The sequence below is a fragment of the Drosophila willistoni genome, assembly GCF_018902025.1.
Source record: "Drosophila willistoni isolate 14030-0811.24 chromosome 2R unlocalized genomic scaffold, UCI_dwil_1.1 Seg167, whole genome shotgun sequence".
Classification (NCBI taxonomy): domain Eukaryota; kingdom Metazoa; phylum Arthropoda; class Insecta; order Diptera; family Drosophilidae; genus Drosophila; species Drosophila willistoni.
Genome location: NW_025814050.1, coordinates 21,952,536 through 21,976,602, shown reverse-complemented (window position 1 = coordinate 21,976,602; position 24,067 = coordinate 21,952,536). Strand labels below are relative to the sequence as shown.

General features: G+C 37.1%; 1 protein-coding gene across 2 annotated transcripts; it reads left to right on the top strand.

Moving 5' to 3' along the window:
* LOC26529138 (chondroitin sulfate proteoglycan 4) lies at window positions 1–24,054 on the top strand. Of its 2 annotated transcripts, none has more exons than XM_047010921.1 (12): window positions 1–129; window positions 3,342–4,098; window positions 14,949–15,145; window positions 15,208–15,438; window positions 15,515–15,696; window positions 16,864–17,452; window positions 17,509–18,537; window positions 18,666–20,065; window positions 20,127–20,280; window positions 20,342–21,005; window positions 21,074–21,977; window positions 22,036–24,054. In XM_047010921.1, exons 2-12 carry the CDS (start codon window positions 4,014–4,016, stop codon window positions 23,750–23,752), a joined length of 7,152 nt encoding a protein of 2,383 aa, XP_046866877.1. In that variant the 5' UTR covers window positions 1–129; window positions 3,342–4,013; the 3' UTR covers window positions 23,753–24,054. The 2 variants fall into 2 exon arrangements, with proteins under 2 accessions (XP_046866877.1, XP_015033918.1); XM_015178432.3 differs by having other exon boundaries at window positions 1–187.
* The last annotated feature ends 13 nt before the right edge of the window (window positions 24,055–24,067 follow it).

Sequence of the window (24,067 nt, the reverse complement as noted above, 5' to 3'; positions counted from 1 at the left end):
GTGCTTGGTTCATTTTACCGATATCTTGTTTTGGGCCTATCGAACGAATTCGTTTCGTTATTGCGGGTGGCGGAAAAACTCGACGGCCCCTTTAAGAGTTTTCCATGCGAGTTCTTACTTTGCGTATAAGTGAGTGTGCCCGTGTGTGTGTGTGAGTGACCGTGTGTCTGTTGTGTCTATGTGTGCAGTAAGTGGAAAAGCGCACATTTATTTTGAAAAATAAAAATAAAGAAAGAAATGAAAATGAAAGAAAAAGAAATTCATTTATTTTTAAGTTTTGTTTTTTCCGCTCTTCAATATATTTCATGCCGTTTACCGTGGCATCTTGTCGGCATGTTTTTTTTTGTTGTTTTTTGTGTCGCGTATCCAGTGAATTCTGGCTAAAAAAAATCATATGCTGAATGGAAACGTTTGTGCTTAAGGGCTTATAACCCTCAAAAGAAATGTGCATAAATCAGATACAGAACTTTTGCTAATTGACCATGAATAACCCAGAATAGACTGTTGCACATGTGTGCAGAAAAAGAAGAAGAAAAAATATCTACAAGAAATAAAGAAAGTTCATACAATTTAAATGAATTATGTGAAAATGCCAAAACAAATTACAAACAAAAGTTGAATCTTTGGAATATAATCCTCAACGCAAACAAAATTGGAAATAACTTTTATATATCTGAATCTAAGTTGATCTTAATAGAGATAAACCTTGATATAACTTTCAATTCCAATCTAAGCTGATCTTAATGGGGATAAATCTTCAATTTAACTTTCAATTTCAATCTAAACTGATCTTAATGGGGATAAACTATATTGAAGCTTTGACATTTACACAGCAAATCGTTAGACCATTGATCAATGGCGTTAGTTGAACAAAAGTGTTTGTGATCGTAAATCAAAAATCCCCCCCAAAAATAAAATAGTGTGACTAACTAAGCCACCAACACACTCAAACACACACACACACCTTTTGGAGAGACAACCTTTTGGTGGAAAGCGTTCAAATCGGCGTGGGCTTCAACGCCTACCAATTTTCCCCAATTTCAAAACCATTTTGCCTTATCAAATCAATTTTTTTTCTTCTTTACGGAGCTACTAAAAAAAAAGGCTAAGATGTGGGGAGGTCTTTTGTCTATGGCCACTAATTTTAATAATTATCATAAAATATATACATATATATATAGCTATCTATATGAAAGTCAGTTAGGGAGAACTTTCCACGAAAGTGCATTTTATGTGGCTTGAGGGCGGGGAGGGAGGGAGGTAGGGAAAACGTCAGTTTTCGGTGAAATTGTCAAACAATTCTGAAAGATACATTTATTAATTTTTATGTAAATTGCCGCCTCGAACACACGCGCCTATCATAAAAATGCCTTACATCCAAGGGCTGCTGTGGCAAGTTGTTGGTGTTGTTGTTGTTGTCGTCTGTTGCAAGGCGTCTCGAATTGTATTTTGACTGCCTGTCGCGGTGCCATTAAAATATGCTTAATGGCGACAGGAACTTCAGGGAACATCAGGAGGCGAGTGCACAATATTAAAATTAACAAGCAAAATTAGCAAAGAGCACAAGGAGATGCCCGAAGGAGTAGGCATCACTCCATGCAATTGACCTCATGATGTCGAACCTGCCGCTGCCTCTGCTGATGCTGTTGCTCCTGTGTTGTCGTTCCCTTGAAACAGCCGACGGCGACTAAGTATTTTTAGATATCCCAAGCGTAAATAATTCATTTTCCAGTCACAGTTGTTGACGCTCGTCGCACGAAACCCAAAGTGACGTCCCTGCATGGAATACCTAGATACATACATAGGAGAGGAATCTTTAGATTCGTTTTGATTTGATTGCACCCATGGGATCAAGGGGGCGGGGGGAAACAAGGAGGATCAGAAAAGTCTCATACCATTTGCATTTTAAACTTGAAAACTATTTTCAATCTATTTTGGTATTTTGAACTTTGACTTCAGTTGCAAAACTTGAACTAGAAATTCCACTTTAGCCAATTTAGAGACGCTGTAAAAAAGAAACCGAAACGAAAATCTCTCATATATAGCCAGCTATATGGCTTAAGTTGCTGTTATTCCACTTAAGTTTCTTTTTATGGGCGTCCCGAAAATACAATAAATTTTACTCAGCGCCATTGCCACAGACAAACACACACACTCGCACACACTCATACCCACTACTGACCATATAACTTTACACTTTGAAGTGGAGGAGTCGAAGCTCAGGAGCTCAAAAGGAACAACTCTTTTGCCTGCCTTCGGCTCCTTCTTCTTCGCTAAGGCAACTCAATTAAGTGTCCATAAAGATATGCTCGATACCGGCTAATCAATGATATATGTTCAATCAAGTCTGTTGATATATACTGAGCTATAGCCATAAAATGGACTCTTGCAAAACTTGATGTACTTGAGGCAATCGAAAGAATTTGTTTGTCAAATTGAAGAGATTTGTTTTCTTTCTGCAATTAAGACAAACAAAGTTGTTTGATCTACAAATTGCTTTGTATGCAATACAATTTGAAAAGTAAATGAAGTGATTAACAAAATGTTGCCAAGTTTCCTAAGTTGATCTTCAAGATCTCAATAGCAATTTAAATATAAATATGAATTTGACATCACCAATTCTGAAGTTCATCATTGAATCATGTTTAAAGGGTGAATTTGTTCAACAAATAATTTCAGAGGAAGTACATAAGTTAAAATTTTCTTGTCTATTTCAAGTACCATAAAATAATTAACCAATATAATTAGTTGAATGTTAAAAAAGAATTCAAACTCTTTAATAAAGTATTAGTTCACTTTATTATAGCTTTCATAGTAAATTATTGCCTCTTTATCAATGTAAGGAATATGTGTGCTTAATATTCAAATTGGTTTAGTCTACAAAGAGACTTAGGATTTAAGAACCATCTGATCTCTACTATATTTTTGCATTAACATTCCAATAGAACAAGCCTTGAAAGCGAATCCTTGTGTTTATTTTCAATTCTTTATGTAATGCTAACCAGCTTAGGAACTTATTCGATAAACAGATATAAAAGAAATTTAATATACTTATAGAAGTGGTTTTCTGTTTATTTATTTTGAAGCCATTTTTAAAGATGACTCATATTCAGCTTGAAATGTTCTTAACTAATTTCTTAATTGATATAAGCGGAATATATGTTTGATACTTAATACCTAAATATTCGTCTAAAAACAATATAAATGAAAATAATGAAAACAAAACCAAACGATAATCCGAGCTTGAATTATCCCCTCGATCGGTACGGAATTGAAACATTCTCTTTGTGTCCTCGTTTCAAGTGTCAATTGAAAGAAAATAAATCCATTTTTAATTGCAGTGTAAAGCAATCACAAAAATAAACGGTTCAACTCATCATTCGTCATCGGCAGCAAAGAAAGAAAAATAAAAGAAGTTTCCGAATGTGTTTATGAAAACTTCAACAAATTGAAACGTAATCAGGCGAAAGCTGACAGGCAAGTGCGTGAGGAGATTTTGTGTATATTTAGAGGAGAAGAAAAGTAACATCAGAGACTAGAGAGCTTCAAAGGAGAGGAACTCGAACTATACCCACTTTGCATCCGCCCCCTCCGCGCGTCGCCTATGCCAACTGCCAGTGAAAACGCATGAGTTCTGTCAACGAAATGACATGCAGCATCTGTCTATGTAGAGCCGTGCGTAGACCAGGACGTGCTGCTGGGCTGTCGCAGCTATTTTTATGAGGCCCCCAGCCTCCAAGACTCCAACAATAACCACAACAACAACAACAACAACAACAACGAAGACGACTGGGACGACGACGGATGCGTGGCCCCATGAAAAATCAATTAACACGCAAAATTATTAAAAGACGAAAAACAAAACGAAAACTCTTGTGCGAGGGGTTTGGAAACTAGATTTCCATCTCCTTTACCATCTGCAACTGCAATTGCAACTGCAACTGCAGAAATCTATATCTCAAACGGCCTGGCAATATCTCTCATCTTTGTAACTTCAAAGCAGCTGCAACGGAATGTCGCGCCTCTATGGATTAGGATTTCTATTTGCCGTGCTGCAATTGCTACATGGCGGCTGCCAAACTGCCACAGCCATGAAAGGTGAGTAAGTCTAAAGGGGGGATATAAATTGGGGTATGAGAAAAGAGTGAGACGGGGGAGAAGGGGCAGGATGAAGGAACATCAGAACTTACAGTTAATTAAATGTTACGACTCGATCTCGAACATAGTCGGTAGCCAGGCGACACACACAGAACTTAATACCTAGGCATAAACATGAGATTTATCTTGGCAAATGATCAACGCACGATTTATGCTCATTACAAATATGGCCAACCACGAATTGGCCACAAAACGATGGCAAGGCTAAAGTAGAAGCATCTTTGGTAACAGAAGCAGCAACAGCCTACTCCTGACTCTCTGACTCCAGCGAAACGTGGGCAATGTCCAAATTGCATTTACTTATCCGACAACAAATACATAAATAAATGTCAAAATAAAGATTTGCAAATGGTGCAACAAAAAACAGAAAAAAAAAGAAATTGGAATCAACAGTTAACTCCAGACTGCAGATGAATGTCCATTTCGAGTGTTGCCTTCGCACTTGCAAAAAAAAGGAAAAGATAACAAACGATCTTTTGGCAATTTAACTAAAAGCTTTTAAATTTCACACTAAAACATCTATAATAAATTATTACTTATCTGCCTTTTACTTTTCTCAGTTGCTAATAATAAATAGGTTGTTAACTACAAGAAAAGTATCTTTTATGTTGTGTTTAGATATTGCAATCGTAATCAATTCACTTATATCCTTGGTACATACATAACCGATTTTGATTTAGACAGAATGTAGAAGTAAAATTTAATTAAAAAAGAACAGTTTAATGTTTTACATAACATAATGAAATGTTTATAATAGATCACTAAAAGTTATAACTAGGTTACTCACATAGGTATATTAAAATGTTGCCCTTTTGTCGAAGGAAAGACCTCCTGGGTTCTGGGAGTTCGGACCCTCTCCGCAAGTTTAGATGTCTAGACTAAATTAAATTTTAGACTAAATCGTTTACCTAACAAAATTGATTGTTTTTTCTTCCAATCTTTCTTTCTTTATTATGAGTCATACTCAACTATCCTTCCAATATATGTAAATGACTTATTTTGTTTCTATATCCGTCTCTGCATTTTGTATAGTTTCAAGCAAAACTCTTACAAAAGTTAAATAAAAATGTTGAAGAAAATAAATTTTTATCGATAGTCTATTTATGAGTTCCAATTTGAAATAAATTTATTCAAACTACTCCTCCGAAGCAATCTCTTTTAAACAATGCAATCATATTACCTTTTTTGAAAGAGGAATATATATGTTTCATACAATATTGTGTTTGCATCTTATATAAAGTTATTAAAATATCTTACCTCCAAGTAAAGCAATACTAAAAGCAACTTTCAAGGAGGTAAATGGAAAAGCCCTGGCTTAAGATAACAAAATATTTTATCATAATTGAAAATATACAATTAAAAATATTCATAAAACTAAGAGCAGAAATATTTAGCAAACATATTTCATAAACAACAATTGTCTATGTATAAATAGTTTGCATTAGAGATGACAATAAATTAAACAACTTCCTATACAAATACGTGGAATTTGTACAAAATAATTTTACGAAATACCAAACAATTTTATTGCTATACTTGTTGACTGAGAGTTTTCGCCCCCAATCAAAGTAAATGTTCGGCAATGCCCTATGAATGTTTTAATAGTAATATTCGAATGCCTAACTAATTTTTAAGCGAATGGTTTCTGGCAAAGTTACACTTCCCGTTATAGTTGTTGTTGCTAGCTCAAGCTCAAAAAAATGGCAACTTTCCCATTGGCAATGCTCCATGGTAACCTCCCTGCGCCCATAAAATCCAACTACTTAACAACAATGCGCCGTCGCAGTGCACTTAACGCATTTTTCACGCTTGACATTTGACTTGGGGCGCACTTTTGTCGTCGTCTGCCTCGTCGATCTTTCTTCACTCTTCACTCTTTTTCATTTTGGGGGGTTTTTTCGAGTCGAATGGTGCACCGCAAATGTTGTTGCCGCCATTTATTTGGTGCCAAGGCACGCACACGGAAAGCAACCGAAACATGCTCTTAATTTTTCATACACTATATATAGGAGAGAGTACATATACATATACATAAATACATATGTAGATATATATATTTATTTTTGTTTTCTTAGCTTAAATGTATTTTTAATGATATTTTTAGTTTCCATGTGACGTCACTTGGTTGGTAGTGAATCATACGGGCACAGTGCGTAGCAAATTTTCACTTTTTTGCTTCATTAGATATATTTTTTATTCGTTTTTTGTTTTTTGCGAAATGTTGTGCCAAATTCAGAAAAAGAAGAAAACCCACATACATACACACAGAGACACATAGCAGAGATACAAATGTATCTTGTAGATCGCTCTCTTTCTGTGTATTGTCAATGCCCGCCATATGCTCGCCTGTGTGTCGTCTTGATTATTCATTATTTCTTCAATATAAATATCAACACATGCTCACTACGGTTAACTGCAAGGCACAACAAAAAACAACAACAAGAAACAAAAAAAAAGGAAAATTAAATGAAATAAAAGCGTCGTGCAGGGAATCGCTTATTTTATATATGAAATTTATTTCGCCGACATTTGTTTGTCGTCGCTTGTTGTTGTTGTTGTCGTTTTTCCCCCATTACACATTTGCATTCAGGCTACCGGAATTGAGTCATGTGAAAATTAGTCTCTCTCAATATTATAACTTGTCGATTGTCAATTGCCGATACTATACAAACTTGCCAGTTGCATTCGATGGCATTCGTAGAGAAGGGACAACCGTATGCTCATAATTGAATTTTATGTGGCCCCGGAGTGTAATTAGGGAAAGATAGCGAACAGCGACTTCACATGGTGTTTGCCTTTTCTCTTCTGAGGGGGTTAGCCCTGTGGCCATAAAACGAAGAGAATCGGAATGGGGAAAAATGCTAAGTCGCATCGTTTCCTCAATGTTCAAAGCGGTTTTCCTTTTTTTATTCGATTTAGATTGATCTCTTAAGCTGTTAAATAGCCACATAGAATGTGGAAAATGTGCGAGTTTGCTTCTTCACTTGCTGGCAAAGATATCATTAAAGAGAAGTGTATTCTGAGTAAAGATTAAAAAACTGATCTTTAATGTTCATGGAATGGAACAAGTTATCCAGTTTTATTATAGGGTGATGAAGAAGATATAAAAATAAATGCTCCCTACATGAGTAAAAAATGTATATATACAGAACTCTTTAAACTGTTTTTCATCATCATAATTATGCAAGTTTTAATAAATGTAATAATTTTTGTATAGAACTTGCATGCAAAACTAATGAAATTGTGTAAAGAATTAAAATTGAATACGAATAGAATTTATATTTGAATGGAATTCTTAAAGTTACAACTTGTTCTAGGATATCTATGGCAAAATTTTGACAGATGAATTTCTTTATATATTTTTTTAAACAATTGTAATGATTTCTCTTTATTTATAAGATATACTCGAATTTAATTCGTTTTTAAAAGGGCCAATTTTAATTCTTTTTGATTTCGTTCTAATTATATTGTGCATAATTACGTTAAGTCTGGTTTAATCCATTTTGGACCGGGCTGATTTTAAATAGCAAAAGGACTTTTTTAAAAAATAAAACATTCTGCCTGTTTTAGTTTGGAATGAAACTGGTTCAAAAAATGGATTTGGAGGTTTAAACAATGTAATTTTTGTGGAACTAACTATGTATAATATACATACATACATTGTATATACTTCTCTTTGATTGAAATATAGTCAAGTAAAATATAGAATCTTTGAAAACATACAAAACTTGCTGTTCGAAAAGTCGAACAGTGGTCCAAAAGGGGTTTAACTCTTTAAAAAGCAACTAACTTACTTCAAAATGTTTTAAAAATTGCAATGTAATAACATTTTGTATAAACTACAGTTCTCAATTCTTAGTGTTTTAAAATATATAATAACAAATTCAAACAGAAACACTAAAAAGTTATATACAGAAAAATCATTTCCGTCTAATGCAGACTCTCACGGAAAAAAACTACGGGAAACTGAAATTTTAGTTTGTAGAAAAACACCTCGTTGAACACTAAAATAAATTGGCAAATAGAATTAAATGTTTATACAAAATAAATGATACATATTACGGGTACATGTCATAACGCCCAGTGTCATAAGGCCCTTGGGCCTTATGACACACATTTTTGCGACATAAAGCCCACGGGCGCAATGACACTTTTAAATGTGACATAAAGCACGCCGGACTTTATTTCACTTTTTTATGGGCGTTATGACACGATTAAAGGGCTTTAAAAAATAAGAAAACAAAACAATTACATTTTTTAAATATTTTATTGAATATTCTTCAATTGTGTCGTAGCGCCCTCGGGCGCTATTTCGTTTTTGGAGTGGGCGCTAGTTCACATTTAAAAGTGTCTTAGCGCCCATGGGCGCTAAGACACACATTTTTGCGACATAAAGCCCATGGGCCTTATGACACTGGGCGCTATGACATGTACCCACATATTACACCTGCTCAAGTAGTACATACAAACAAAAATATATTTTATTTATGATTCAGATGCCAATCTTGTGGAATGCAAACTAATTTAGCATTCAGATAAGAAAGATAAATATGAACAATTTGTTATTAAAATATGAATATTAAAATCTATAACTTTTGACACTAATCTACAAGCAAACAGAAAATTCAATAAACTATACCAATTCGACAAGTCCAGCGGAATCAATTGACTTTTCAAGTTCATAAATATTGAATGGAAGTTGCTTGAAATTTAGTCAAACTCACGTAATAAGACCACAAATCACACAGAATGGCCATAAAGTTTGACATTATTAGTGAAATTAACCGACAGCAAAATTTTACATTCATATCAAATTATAAATTGCCAATGTCAGATAAAATTTTTAATGAATGGCATAGCAACATGGAAATATGTAGCCTGATTCGGCCCACCAAAAGAGCATTAATTAAGGAGACACCAGAAATGGGGAAAAAAATGCTGCAGTTCCCCCATGTTGCTATCTGTCGCAGATGCATTTGCTGTTGCTGTTGCCGTTGCTGAGCGGCCATCAAAGACAAGGCATAAAATATAAAACCAAATATCTATGAAGAAACGAGAGGCGACATATAACTCAAATAAAATAAACATTGGCCATAACATAAATATTCGCTGGCTACCTTCTGCCATTGCTGCAGCAGCATAAAAGATAAACATAAATTTAGCATTTCTATCAGAGATGGGGGAACAAAAATTGTGTAGCGGGTGGGTCCACATCGTACCCGTATATGTATACATTTAAAGTCTACCCGAAATGTCTTCGCACACCACATAAAATACTGAGCAGAGATGTGTGTTTACAAATCAATAGATATTGATTATGATAATACCTTTTGATTTGAGTTTGGATTGATAGAGATTGATAGAGAAACCAAACTTTATAACTTTAAGTCTTTGTAAGGCACTTCATTTATGAATGGTTTGAAAATTAATATCACTTGTTTTTTTTTTAGAATATTTAGTCATTTTTATACTAAACTTTTAATTCAATATTTTTTAACTATTAAACAGTTACCAAACAGTTATCATATTTTTCTAAATTTTTCTATTAACGATTCTGTATGTACATTGGTAAATAATATTTTGGAATGGGTTTTGGTATAAATTCAGCCATTTTATAATTGGGTTTTTTGTTTTAATAATAATGTACTTCTCTCTAAATCTCTTCCGGTCTTTATCACAAATATTTTTTTTTCTTATAATCTTATTTCTTATCTTATGAATTGATAATGTGAAAAATTCCAATAAAAAGACAGATTATAAATTGACGATCATACCACAAAAAGGACCACAAAAAGGACCTATTATAGTTAGCGAATAGGCAACTGGCCTTATTATTTTGACAAGTGGTGTACGACAACTTTGTTGAGCAACTGTGGCTATATGCTCGCCTGCCTTGTCGCCTGACAGCCTTTCAGTTTGACTGCGCCTCCCTGCCACTGTTGCCTGTTGCATTTAGTGGAGTTGCAACGCATCTGTTGCCATAATTCTTGCAACGTGTGCTCGCATTTCGGAGGCGTTGGCTGATGATGTCTCATTTGTTGTTTGGCCGTCATTTGATGCGGACTGCAACAGTTTTGTTGATGCAAATTGCATTTATTAAACATGCAGCCACTTCCTGATGGACGCGTATTTTGTTTAACCAACGATAATACCTCTGATGGCCGCCTCCGCATTTGCCTCTTTGTTGTTATTCCTCTTTGTTTTGCTTTAGGGCACGCTCGCAGCCAAATATCAACAAGAAAAGTGTATCTTAATGTAGGTCAAACTCGCATCGCATCGCATCTCGCGACTATTGGGAAAGTGTTTTTTAGGTTTTCCGCCTTTTTTTGACGCCTGATTGCTGCTAATTGGCGTCAAAATGCCTCAGCCAACGCAGACGACGCCGACGAAAACAAATACGAAAAACCGATCGTCAATAGTTGCCCATTTTGCCTTGTTTATGTTGGTTTATCTTGTTGTCTGCCATTTGTATGCAACTGTTTCATATATTTTGTTTTCTTTGTTTTAAATTATATATGGGTTAGGTCAACACATTTTTGGATGTCAGATGGGCAAAGTTGATCGTTTGACATTTCCTAAAGCAGATTTTTGTAATTCTTGAAATGTCTTAAGAGGAAAAATTGTACAAGTTTTCGCTTCAAACGGGGGAGAATGTGACAAATTTAGATTTAAAGAAAACAATAAATCATGCAATTTGAAAATACAACATTTGTATATGAAGGGCGGACATAATAATAAAATAAATAATGGAATGTATACGAATGTTTTATACTCTAAACATTTGTGAAAATATAAAATAGACTAATTGAAATAAAAATAGGTATCTAACATTTGTGATGAAATGACATTTTCTTATTAGTAAGAAAGAAACTCAACTAAACTCTCTTTAATAACAACCAAAAACCCAGACCAAAAATACTCTTTTTTACGTAAAAATTCCTTTCTTTTTCAATTAATGCTACCATGTTGAATATTTACGACTTTTGTCTAAGTGCAAACTTTAAAATCAACTCAATTTCAATTAAAATAATGAACGAATTCTTATCAATTTCTAGATGGCAAATATATTTCAATTTAATAGCTTTCATATTATTCATTAACATTATCTCTTGACTCAAAAACCCTAAAACGAGATTCTTGGAACTCTTGGAATTCTTAGAATTATTTATTAAAAATTTGTGCGTGTTTTTAGTTAACATCTCAAATGATTTCGATTATATCGACCGCGCCGAAGTTTTTATACCCTTTGCAATTCCACCACCAGCGATCCGAAAAAGTGTCTAGATTAGGAAAAAATTAAGAAAAAAGTCATTTTTGGATTCCGACTTCATTTGCGAACTGTAGGACTTCCATAAGGACGAAATCGGGATGCGATTGCGAATGAACCCCCCTTAAGCCACGGCTTTTTGGAGTCTAATTAAATTGCTCTACAACACATTTTTACCACCTCTTAAATAAAAAAGTTTGTACAAAATATAAATAGATTCAAAAGAAATTTACAACATTCGATTTATTTTTTACAATTGTACAAAAAATTTGAGTAATGTATAATTTTTTTCATTGACGTTACATTGGTAATTATTTAGTACACCATTCAGTTTTGTGGAATGTGTGTAGGAATGCGTTTAAGAATGCCTATAGGAATGCAATGCGCGGTGTGAAAAGGTTTACAACGAGAGCTACCGGGAACGATCAATTTACTTGAATACATTTGAATTTGTATAACAATGAGAAGGATCGCTAAAAACTTCCAGATTGACATCATGATTCCTATTTCGACTTCTGAGGTTTACGTAGTGGGCAGCTTGAAAATCTTTATAAAACTGAATTATTTTCAGAGTATCAGATTAATTTATGAAATATATTCGCTGCGAATCTCGTCTTGGTTCCCATTATTTCAATGTTATCTGCGGAATAAGAATATTCATACATACTAAACATCTGCATGATTTCATTCACATACTGAATAAAATGAGTACACTTGAATTGAGTTAAAGTGAGTGAGTGACAAGCTCATACTGAGTGAGTGCGTATGAATATTGTATGGTTTGAGTACTCATACAAAGCAAATGAAGTGAGAATGAATACTGGCTAGAACGATTAAGTGCTCGGCGAACACGAGAGAAAACATTGGACAGGACATAAGAGAGAAGCTGCAAAAAGGAATGTATAGTTAAAGAGAAATATAGAGAGGTCGCAGCGAAGTGTGGCAATTTTTCTCTAATATAAGAAATGAAAATGCAGAAGAAATAGTTGACATTGTAGCCTTTAAGATGTGTTTGTCTGCTCAAAGGTTCACAGGAAGTACTTCAAATTTAACCAATCATAAATGCCATTTGAATAATGCTAGCAAAACACAAAATGCTTCCCCGATTGATGTAAAATCAGAAACTAAGCAGGAGGGCGTTGCTGTTGCTACTGAATGGGTTATTCAGAATCACCGCCCATTTAAAATTATAAAAGATTCCGGGCTCAAGAAATGTTCATCATAATGAAATAAATATTAAAATATAAATTTGCTTCCTTTTTCGTTTTTTCTGTAAGCACAATAAAAAAAGAAGTAAAAACCATATGTAAGCACAACAGAAAAAAATGAAGTAAGTAAGTCGTCTCGCCGACTTGGGTATACCATACACCAGGTGAAACCAATATATTTAAAATTTCGAAAACCAAATGTACGTCTACTAAATTGTTTTAACATGCCTCATACCATATGCTATCTCGCTCACTCTACAAACACACAAGCACTCTAGCGCCGCCACTAGCCAACGGCCAATTCTGCCCTTATGGATCGCGTAGCAAAATACGTTCATACGTATATTTTGTATGTTTCTAGTCCGATTTCAATCAAATTTGGTAGTTTGATAGAAATAGATAAGATTTACTAGTCTGCCAAATTTGATCGCGATGGTCAAAATTGCAAGAGCTAATCGGTTTTTTCTAAATTATGGAGGCGGAAGTGGGCGTGGCAACATATTAAAATATATGTATTCTGCGCGCATACTAAGCCAATATACATACTAAATTTGGTGTCTTTTGCTTTGTTAGTTTTCGAGAAAATCAGTTTTGTTTAATTTTCGGGGGCGGAAATGGGCGTGGCAAAATTTTTAAATAGTCAATATCTGCGCGTCTATTAGGCTAACTTACATACTAAATTTAATGTCGGTAGCTTTCATAGTTTCTAAGAAAATCAGAGTTATGCAAATTCCGGGGGCGGAAGGGGGCGTGGCAAAAAGTTGGAACAATTATTTTCTGCGCGCTAACTAAACGAGTATATAAACCAAATTTGATGTTTCTATCTGCTATACATTTTAAGAAAAACAGTTTTATGTAAATTCTGGGGGCGGAAGGGGGCGTGGCAAAAATTTGAAACAAACTCGATAAGCGTACATACTACACGAGACTGCATACCAAATTTGGTGGCTCTAGCTCTTATAGTCTCCGAGATCTAGGTGTTCATACGGACGGACGGACGGACGGACGGACGGACGAACGGACAGACGGACATGGCTAGATCGACTCGGTTTTTGATCCTGATCAAGAATATATATACTTTGTGGGGTCGGAGATGCTTCCTTCTGCCTGTTACATACATTTTGGCGACTTTAATATACCATTTCACCCTATGGGTGTATGGTATAAAAACAAAATCACAATAAATGTGTTTTTTTTTTTGCACAAAAAGCTCTTCCGACCCCTTAAATAAAGAAGCTTGGACAAGTGCAAATAAAATAGATTGGACAAAATTTTTATGTTTTATTTTTATACGTTTTATTTTTTACAATTGTACAAAAATATTTGTGTAATTTATAATTTTATTCATTGACGTTACATTGATAATTATTTAGTACACCATTCAGTGGTGTGAACGGGGTTTGCGAGGGCAATCCCTTTTGTCAGTTGCAATACAGCCGTAATCGGCCATTGTAATTAAACCCATTTGAATAACGATGAGAAGGATCGCTAGAAACTTCCAGATTGACATCATGATTCCTATTTCGACTTCTGAGGTGTACGTAGTGGGCAGCTTAAAAATCTTTATAAAACTGAATTATTTTCAGAGCATCAGATTAATTTATTAAATAGGTATATTCGCTGCGAATCTCTTCTTAGTTTACATTATCTCCATGTTATATGCGTAATAATCATATATATACATACACATACTTAATCAACACATCAAGTCGACGAGTCAGACCGTATAATCAATGCAATATTTGATTATTTTTATGAAGATTATTCTGTGCTAATCTGTTGACTTTTTTTAGAAAGCTCTCACTTATTTCTTAGTTTCTTTTCGGTTGTTCTAGCAAAGCAAATCAACTAAAAAACCTGAAACAATTCTGAAAGACATTAGTACCTTATCTCTCATCATTTCAAAGTCGGTGTACATTAGTTATAAGGGAAAAGCTAAATATAATTATACTATAGAAGAGAGAATTCTTGAGAAATTTACTTCACAATGTAAATTGAGGGCAAAAGATATTGGCAAAGAGTCAGGCAAACGAGGCGTACAGCTAATTAAGCAAATCAAGATACAAGATGGATCCCAATAGCTAGATAAATGACTGACAGGGCGACCTCGACTCACTGAATGACTGACAAGCTGTTGAGCAAGCTGACAACTGGACCAAAATGAATACAATTCAAATTTGTAAGAAATTTAGCTGGATTGCCAATCAAACAACGAGTAATGGTAGTAATAGTTGCAATAGTAGGTGTATCTGAATCTGGTGTATTGTCTATCTGATGACAAATGTCAATTTCAATTTGGAATTCTCTTTTCCCAGTTTCTCTATTCGGCGATGGCTATGTGTCGATGCCGCTGCAGGAGGCCAAAATGTCAACGAACATACGCGTCAAGTTTCGCACCAAGCAGGAGGATGCATTTCTCTTCTTGGCCGCTGGCCGTACCGATTATTGCCTGCTGCGCCTAGAGAGTGGACTCATAAGTTTAAGCTATAAAATCGAACGGGATGTGATACAGGTAAAAGTAATGCCTTACATACTCTAACTACTGATATATGATTCCGATTTTCCGATCAACAGTTGCGCTCGCCAAAGAAACAGAAACTTAACGACCTGGAGTGGCACGATGTGGCGGTTCAACGTTTCGAGAACAACATCACATTGCAGGTGGATGGTCATTTAATGCGCAAACAGCTGCCTGGAGAGTTGCCGCCACTTAATATACATTTCGGTACATTTCTTGGTGAAGTTGGTGATTTTACGGCCGAGTATTTAAATGATGTAATCGGCTTTCGTGGCTGCATATCAGATGTGAGTAATAAACATACATACATACATATATGTGAATCGCGGTCAGTAAATTAATAAACTCTCCTTTCATACATAGGTGTTTTACAATAATATTAACATTATTAAACGGGCCAAGGATCGCACTGGTCACACAACGAGCACTGGAGTGGCCTGGACGTGCAGCAGTGAATTTGATGGCAAGATTCAGGATAGCATTAGCTTTCTACAAAATGATTCATTTGCTCTGATGCTTAAGGAATCTCATGCCACGGGAGAAAGGTACTACTTAAATCCTCTTATTATCCATAACTAGTTCAAAACTTTATCCCAGTTTCGATGAATAGTTAGATATCACAGTTAGCAATGTGCCTTAATAACACAGGCCGACATGATATTTGGTGACGTTAACTTGAGAGGTGTTCTTAAATAATTCGGGTACGCTGATTCTGACTGCATACTTTGTTTTTGCCCATCACGTCCAGATTTTGTAAAATCAAGTGATCTGGGATTGGAAAATAGGCACCCAAAAGTAAACTATAGAAAGTTGAAAAAATGATTTCATCTTTTTTAGCAGATTTCAGAATATTTTCTGTAGGAAATAAAGCTTTTGTTTGCAAACATTACTAATAAACAATTGGTAAGACGCCTAAGATTTCCATAAATCTTTAAAATTATAAAGCTGGCAATTCTTGAAATCGCTATATCGAACTTTTTGGTTCAAATTTAAATCATTATAGAACCATATCCAAAGTGTAAGATGCATTATAACAAAGAAGTACCTGTTTAATATTTTGTAAATTGCTATTAAATTACATTTAATATATTAATAAAACTGTTTTTAGCCCAATATTATGTTTATATTATACAGTAAAATACTGCAAGTGAGGCCAATTTGAATAATTTCAACATACTTTTCTCAAAAACCTGACGTGATCAGCACCCCCTAATTACTATTGATATTGATCTTAAAACACTTTTTCATGACCTCAAAAATGTCGGCCTGTGTAATCAATCAGTCTTATCTGGTAAATAATATTCAAACAAATGCTCTCAAAATATTTTAGAAATGGTAACTACTTTGCGAAAATAGTTTATACTACAAGATGACAAAGGATAGTAGTATTATATACTTATATTTGGTTATTCTCTATAATTTTAAATCATGAAGGTGATGATCGATCGGCTAGGGACTACAAATATGCTAGATATTCTTAATCTTTATCTTTCGAATAGTCGGTCGATTTATATAAAGTTGTATTATATCAGAGAGTGTTCCCTTTCGTTGGTTGAGTAGGCACAAAGTGGTGAGCGGTTGTCTTTTGAAAACAAATATGCTAGATTTTCTATATCTACTTCTTCTAAATGTACTGGAGTCGTCTTGCTTACCAATTTCGTATTACTTTGAACTTTGTAACACACTTTTTTTCTATCTTTCTCTTTAAATAGTCTCTCTTTGCAATTTCGTACAATGGCCCAGTCGGGTGTGATTTACTTCAATGGCGGCTATGATTTCGTGCTGCTTGAAATCGAGGACCAGCACATAAAACTGACCTTCAACAAGGCTGGCAGTCTGGTGCAGTTCATTACAAATGAGTCCATCTCGGATGGCAAATGGCATCGTGTTGCCTTGCGTTATAGTGCTGCCGGGGCAGAGCTATTGCTGGACGATGCCACAGTGGCTTATCATGGCGAACACGCTAATGATACCAAGGCCAGCATAAATCTCGAGAAGAGCGTTTTCTTTGGCGGCGTCCAGGAGGAAATGCGCCGCAGGCTAATCAACAAGGGATTGCGTATCAATGAGATTAGTTTCAAAGGCTGTATGCGTGGACTGCAAGTTAATGACTTGGCATTGGGTTTCGGTGAGATGAAAATCTCGCGGCATTTGGCTTTGAATTGCCTCTGGAAGTATCCTTGTGTGGAGTTTAATCCTTGTCTTAAAAGTGGGGTATGCAGTCAACATGGTGTGGATGAGTTTATATGTTATTGTGATCAATCGTATTGCATCAAGGCAGATTTTCAGGGGCCATTTAAGGTAAGTTGATTTCTTGAACTGTTTTATTTAATTATTTTGTGATTTGAAACTCTTAGATCTTTACGGATATCAGTCCGGAACTGGAGCTACTCTATGTGTCACCATTGCAATTGCTGGAAGGTGGCACTGCCTTTCTCTCACCCCATATAATAGACATTTTGCTTGATACTCGTCGCTATCCCAGTCTCAATGAGCAATCGATTGTTTTCCATGTGGTTCAGCAGCCAAAGTATGGACAATTGCTACAATATTCGACCCAGACGGCAACTTTTGTACCCTGTCGCACTTTCAACCTGGTCGACTTGGCCACTGATAAGGTGAAGTATGTCCACAATGGCATGGAGAATTTCAATGATCATGCCACGCTGGATATGCAAGTTTCTGGCGATGTGCACAAGATCCCAGAGAACATCTATGGCAAGCATCGTTTTCTGTTACATGCCAATATGACCGCCGTAAATGATCCTCCCCAGCTTCAGTTGCATTCGCATAAGATTCTTCGAGTTGTGGAGGGCATTGAGCGTGTCCTTGATGTCGATTTGTTCAACATCGATGATCCAGATAGTGAGCCCACTGATTTGATCTACACTATATTGCCATCACAAAATTCGCAAGAGGCCTATGGACGTTTCATGGTCAATGGCATGCCCACCATGACCTTTTCGCAGTCCGACGTTAATGTGGGCAAAGTGTCGTATCTATATAATACAACAACAGCCGAATCTTTCAGTTATCAACTACTGCTACAGGTTTCCGATGGCATAGAGACAAGTGAGACGGTCTACTTGCCAGTTTCAGTGCATCCGCTGGAATTGCGTTTGGTCAACAATACGGGCCTAATCATGATACACAAGAGTTTCCTATTGCTGACACCGGCAAATCTCTCCATTGGCACAAATGCTGTGGACGAGCATATAGATATACGCTACGATGTGGTAAAGGCACCTCAGCATGGAGTATTGCAGCGTCTGCGACAGATCGATGGCTCCTGGGTGAATGTGGACTGGTTCAGCGATAGCCAACTGCTGCTGGGCCACATACGTTATCTGCACAACAGCGATTTCCCTTGGCAAGATGAATTTAAGGTGTGTATATACGCTACTCTTTAAGTAAGACATATGTATGTACATATATGTATTTGTGTGCCTATTAATTTTGCCATCTTCTGGTATCTAGTGTACTTAATAAATTTCCATTGATTTCACTTTCACAGTTTATTGCCTCGTTTGGCTTTGTGACCACGCAAACATTTGATTTCCGCATAACATTCACGAGACTTCGCATTCAGAGCAATACGCCTTCATTGATTCTGATCAATGGCACTCGTGAGTTGCAGTTAACCAAGGAATTGCTCTATTATGACACCACTCCGATTGCCAGTTTTCCGCGAAACATTATCTACAAGATCAGCAAAACGACGCGTTATGGTGGCATCTATGTGGAGGGTTCCAAGAAGGCAGCCAAACCCATGGATTCGTTCACTCAACTGGATATAGACAAAAGGCGCATTCGGTACAGGACTTATCACACCAGCTACTCGAGTTTCACTGATCAATTGGACTTTTTAGTCTCTGTGGACGAGTGCGATGATCTTGTGGGCACTCTGAGAATAGCCTATAGACCTGAAAGGGACTTGATCAATAAGCTGAGCTATCAAACCCATGAGGTTGTACAAGTCCAAGAGGGCGAGAGAGCTCTGATTACGAAGAATCACTTTGAGATCTTATTCAATATCTACGAGAGCCTAGACTTTCAGGTATCGGTAGCTCCGAATCATGGTGTGATATGTAAATATGATGAGCAAACGGGCTTAACCACTCCCATTGAACTCTTTAGCCTTGATCAGCTGTTCCGTAATGATATCTACTATTGTCACGATGACACTGAATCGACTAGAGATAACTTTGAGCTACTGATACTCTCGGGAGACGAGACAGATCTGCAATTTGTGTCCAACATGGAAGTGCACATCAAACTGGTAAATGACAATGAACCCTATAGGACGGGGGGAGAACGCATCTTTCATGTGGTGAGGAATGGCATTAGAACTCTCAATCCCATAGTACTGCAATATCTGGATGCCGATATGAACACCAATCACACGGATATACACTATGTTCATGTCTCGAGCACCAATGGAGCTTTCTACAAATCGGGACATTATATAGACAGCTTCAGTCAGGATGACATTGCAAATCGTAGGATAATGTTCCAGCACACAGGAGCCGATGTGGGATCAGCTTCGTTTATAGTCACAGATCGGCAACATGAAGTAAATGGTTTATTGGAAATAAAAGCCTCAGACCCCTTTGTTTCAATGCTGCCCACAAATGCGTCCATTGTGCAGGAGGGAAAGTTTGTAATACTCAAGAACAAAGATTTTGTGTTGGAGACCAATTTAGATATGAAATTGGATGAAATTTTCTATGAAGTCATAAAGCCGCCATCCTATGGTATACTAATGTATTTGGGCAGACAACGAGAGAATGAGAATGGCTCCATGATCTATAAGACCACCAACTACACTTCTTTAAATAATTACACTCACTTGGATATAGAACGCGAAAGATTGGTCTATTGGAACACTGAAATTGCATCCATGGATAAAATGAGGTGAGGAGTTTGCCCCACCTTGAAATGAATGACTCTATGCTAATCCATTTCGATTTTACAGATATCGTGTGCATATCAAGAATATAACCACCGAAGGAGAGATAATGTTTAGAATTTATCCCTCAGCCTATTGGGAACCTCTGCAAGTCAAACAGAATCACACTCTTTATGTTGAGGAGTCAACTAGTGTGTTAATTTCAAGGGACGTCTTAGAGGTAGAGTAGAAATTGTTGGTAAACACATAAATGCTTTGTTATCTTTGCTCTTTTCTTTTAGGTGGTCCATCCGAACATATCACCTGGGGATATAACATTCCTGGTAACATCCTCACCCATGCATGGTTATCTTGAAATGCAATCCATGTCCTTTGACGATGAGTACAATTGCAAGGTATTCGATCAGTCGTCGGTGAATACCGAGAAAATGTTCTACATACAGGCAGGAGTCAACCAATCCACGGACTATTTCATATTCGATGTCACCAATGGCATTACGTGGCTACGTCAACTGATGCTAAAGATTGTCATTATACCCGAGAAACTATATATGCATACCAATATCCTCTCTGTGGTGGAGGGTAAAACTGTGCAATTGAATCCCACAGATATACAACCCTATTCCGAGTATTATCGTGGCAAAATATTGGAGTATATTCTAACCATAACTCCCAATTCGGGACACATAGTGGCGGGCAATTCAAAAGTCAAGCGTTTCACGCAAAAGCAATTGGAACAGGGAAGCATTCAGTATGTGCACAATGGCAGTGAGAATGCCACCGATACCATCACCTTGGTGGCCATGGCCAGGAACAAGGAGAGTGTGCCATTTGAGTTGGAAGTTGCTGTGGTCCCAGTTAACGATGAGGAACCCATGATGGTCACCAATACGGGTCTGCAAGTGTGGAACGGTGGTCGCTATGTGATCAAGAATACAGATTTAAGTAAGTTAACTTAGTACACTAAAACTTAAATGTCTACTAAATTGGTTAAACTTCTGATATTTGCACAGTGGCCCAGGATTATGATTCGCCACCAGAGAATCTCACCTATATGGTGAATCATATCTATGGCGGTTATTTGAGCGAAAAGCATTCAAGTTCCCACAAAATCGATCACTTTACCCAGGCTCAAATCAATAACGAGGAAATCTATTTCATGCACGACAGCAATTCACGCAAAAACGAATTATCCTTTGTGGTCACAGATGGACTTTTTAATACCTCCACTCAGTTGCTTAACATCGAGATAAAGCCGATTGAGATTCTGGCTGAGAGAAATGAGAATCTACATGTCTTTCCGCTAACTAAGAAGCAAATTCTGCGAGACCATTTGCATTTCAAGTGCTCGGATGAGGAACGTGAGATACGCTATAATATTACAGTGCCCCCGAGTCTGGGAAGGATTGTGAATGAATATTTGGAGAATGCCTATACCAAGGAGATTACTGAATTTACCCAAACGGATGTGGATAATGGTCATATCTTCTATGAGCACACGGCTGTTATAATGGAGTTTCGTATCAATGATTCCTTCTATTTCGACGTGGTGGCCGAGCGAAGTGATCGTTTATTAGATCAGAAGTTCAATGTAGAAATCTCAGTTTCCTCGGGTGGTCTCTTAAGATTCTTGCCCGTATCAAAGCTCACTGTGGATGAGGGTGGCTCAGTGCCCATTAAATTGGACTTTTCCAAGATTTTGGAATACCTAAAGACCAGAGCTGGCATAAATAATCCAGAGCTGTATATAGAGACAGCCCAGAAGCCCACACATGGCAATATTGGCTTGGGTCATGAGTTTAAATCAATGGCGAGATATCATCCAAGTGATTTCTTCACCAAGAAAGTCTACTACATACACGATCACACGGACACTTTGGAGGACACCATCCTGATGTCTGTGTTCTTGACCCAGGGGTAAATAAAGTGCAAGCTTTAGAAAGATTTGAGGTGTTGATGACTTTCTCTATTTCAGAAACATATTCCTATGTAATCTGACCATACCAGTTTCGATTACTCCCATCAATGATCAACCCTTCACACTGATGACACATCTTCCTCAAATGACCGTTGTGGAGGGTGAAAACCGTACAATAACCCGTAATTTCCTACTTACCGAGGACAAGGATACGCCGCCTGAGGAAATCATCTATGATGTAATGAGTGGTCCCACTTTGGGGGTGCTCAAGAAAATCAATAACGATGGCCAAGCCGAAGAGCTATTGGCCTTCTCCAATCAATTTACCCAGGCTGACATCAACAATGATCGTATAATCTATGTTCACTTTGGTACACCACAGAGTACGACATTTTGTTTCACTGTCTTTGATGGTCAGTTCAATCCGGCCTATGAGATTTTCACAATTAAAGTGGAACCCATTGCCTTGATGCCTGCGAAACTGCAGATTCCTGTGAGTGTGCCACAAGGTGCAACCAGCGCCACCATGAAACTGGATCACATTGGCCTGATGACCAATGTGCAAGTGGATCGCTTGTCCTATAACATAACCAATTCACCATTGTATGGCATCATTGTCTACAAACATCAGCCCACATTGAGATTCAATCATCAACAGTTGGAGACCTCGCAAATAAGTTATATGCAAACGGATCTCAATCGTTCCAATGACACGTTTCAGGTCAGTGCCTACGTACCGGGAACTAACTACAATGCCCAAGTGGATGTCGTCGTGGAAGTGGAGCCAGTCATCCAGATCAATGATATAGACATGCGCGAGGCAGAACCATCGACGGCAGGAAGCAAAATGAAGTTGAGCACTTCTTTGGTCAATGACAATGCATTGTCCCTGAAACTAAACAAATTTAATCCCAAATTTGTTATCACACGAATGCCAGCCACTGGGCAGATACGCAAGATCATCCGTAGCACGGGACTGACCAACGATGGTCAGAATGAGAGATCCACGAATATATTTTCCTACAAAGAGTTGCGTAGCGGTGTGGTCTACTTTGTGCCCAATGAGTCCGTAGAGGAAACAGAAGCTGACTCGGATAGCTTTGATTATCAGTTGCTTATCAAGACGGTGCAGCCGGGCCAGGCATCGGTTATTATAGAATATCGGAGTCCATCGAAGGAGGCGGAAACTATTCATCTGGGTGGTTCGACGATTTCGATAAATTATCTCGCTGTTGGTTGTGCCATATTCATTTTGTTGATTTGTTTATTAATTGTTCTACTTATACTGAAATTGCATAAATTACGCAAACATAAAGCGGATATATCCAAAGATCAGCCGCCGGCTTTACCTTGCCCACCAGACTTGACGTCAGTAAGCCCGCTGCATCATCATCAGCATCATCACCAGAGTCATAATTATGCCAGCTCTGAGGCGGATTCAGTGCCAGCGACTGGCAATTCGACCCCGCTTCCCGGATTCAGCAACATCCCACATTGTAAGATCATACCCGTCGAGTCATATAAGCACGAGTTTCCCGACTACGATCCGGATGAGGACGAGACCGATGATCAATGCGATCCACAGCAAATGATGCTGCCGCAACGCTATAATCCCTATCATCTGGATCATGATGCTTGGAGCTCATCCTGCGATATGGCAAATGATTTCGCTGGCTACGCTTCGGTGCCACAGAGTATTTCCGGTTCTGTTAGCTCACCGCCCTCGGCCCCGCCCACGAATCCCCTACTGCGTCGAAATCAGTATTGGGTTTAAGAGTGCCTAACAACAAGTAATTGCAGTTAGTCCTAGATTATTTATTTCTATGTTTAGAGAGGATTACCTACATTTAAGGCTGATTTTTATGAGATTCGCACTTAGTTTTAACAAAGGATGACTTTCTAAGGCTAAGGATTTGCCATATAATCACATCTAATTTGTGTGGTACATTCATACAAAATCATTAAGAGATTAAGTCAACATACGAGAGTTATACTCAAATTTGTTTTAAGCCATTTTGCCAACTTTTGACACATCAAATACTTATTAAATAAATGACAATACTTTTAAGGACATAATCAACATAGTTTT

Excerpts from the sequence above, each read along its gene's own strand:
- LOC26529138 (XM_047010921.1), top strand. The coding sequence starts at position 4,014 with ATGTCGCGCCTCTATGGATTAGGATTTCTATTTGCCGTGCTGCAATTG. Across the intron at positions 15,146-15,207 it reads TCGAACGGGATGTGATACAG|TTGCGCTCGCCAAAGAAACA; the intron begins GTAAAAGTAATG and ends TCCGATCAACAG. Across the intron at positions 20,066-20,126 it reads GCATCCATGGATAAAATGAG|ATATCGTGTGCATATCAAGA; the intron begins GTGAGGAGTTTG and ends TCGATTTTACAG.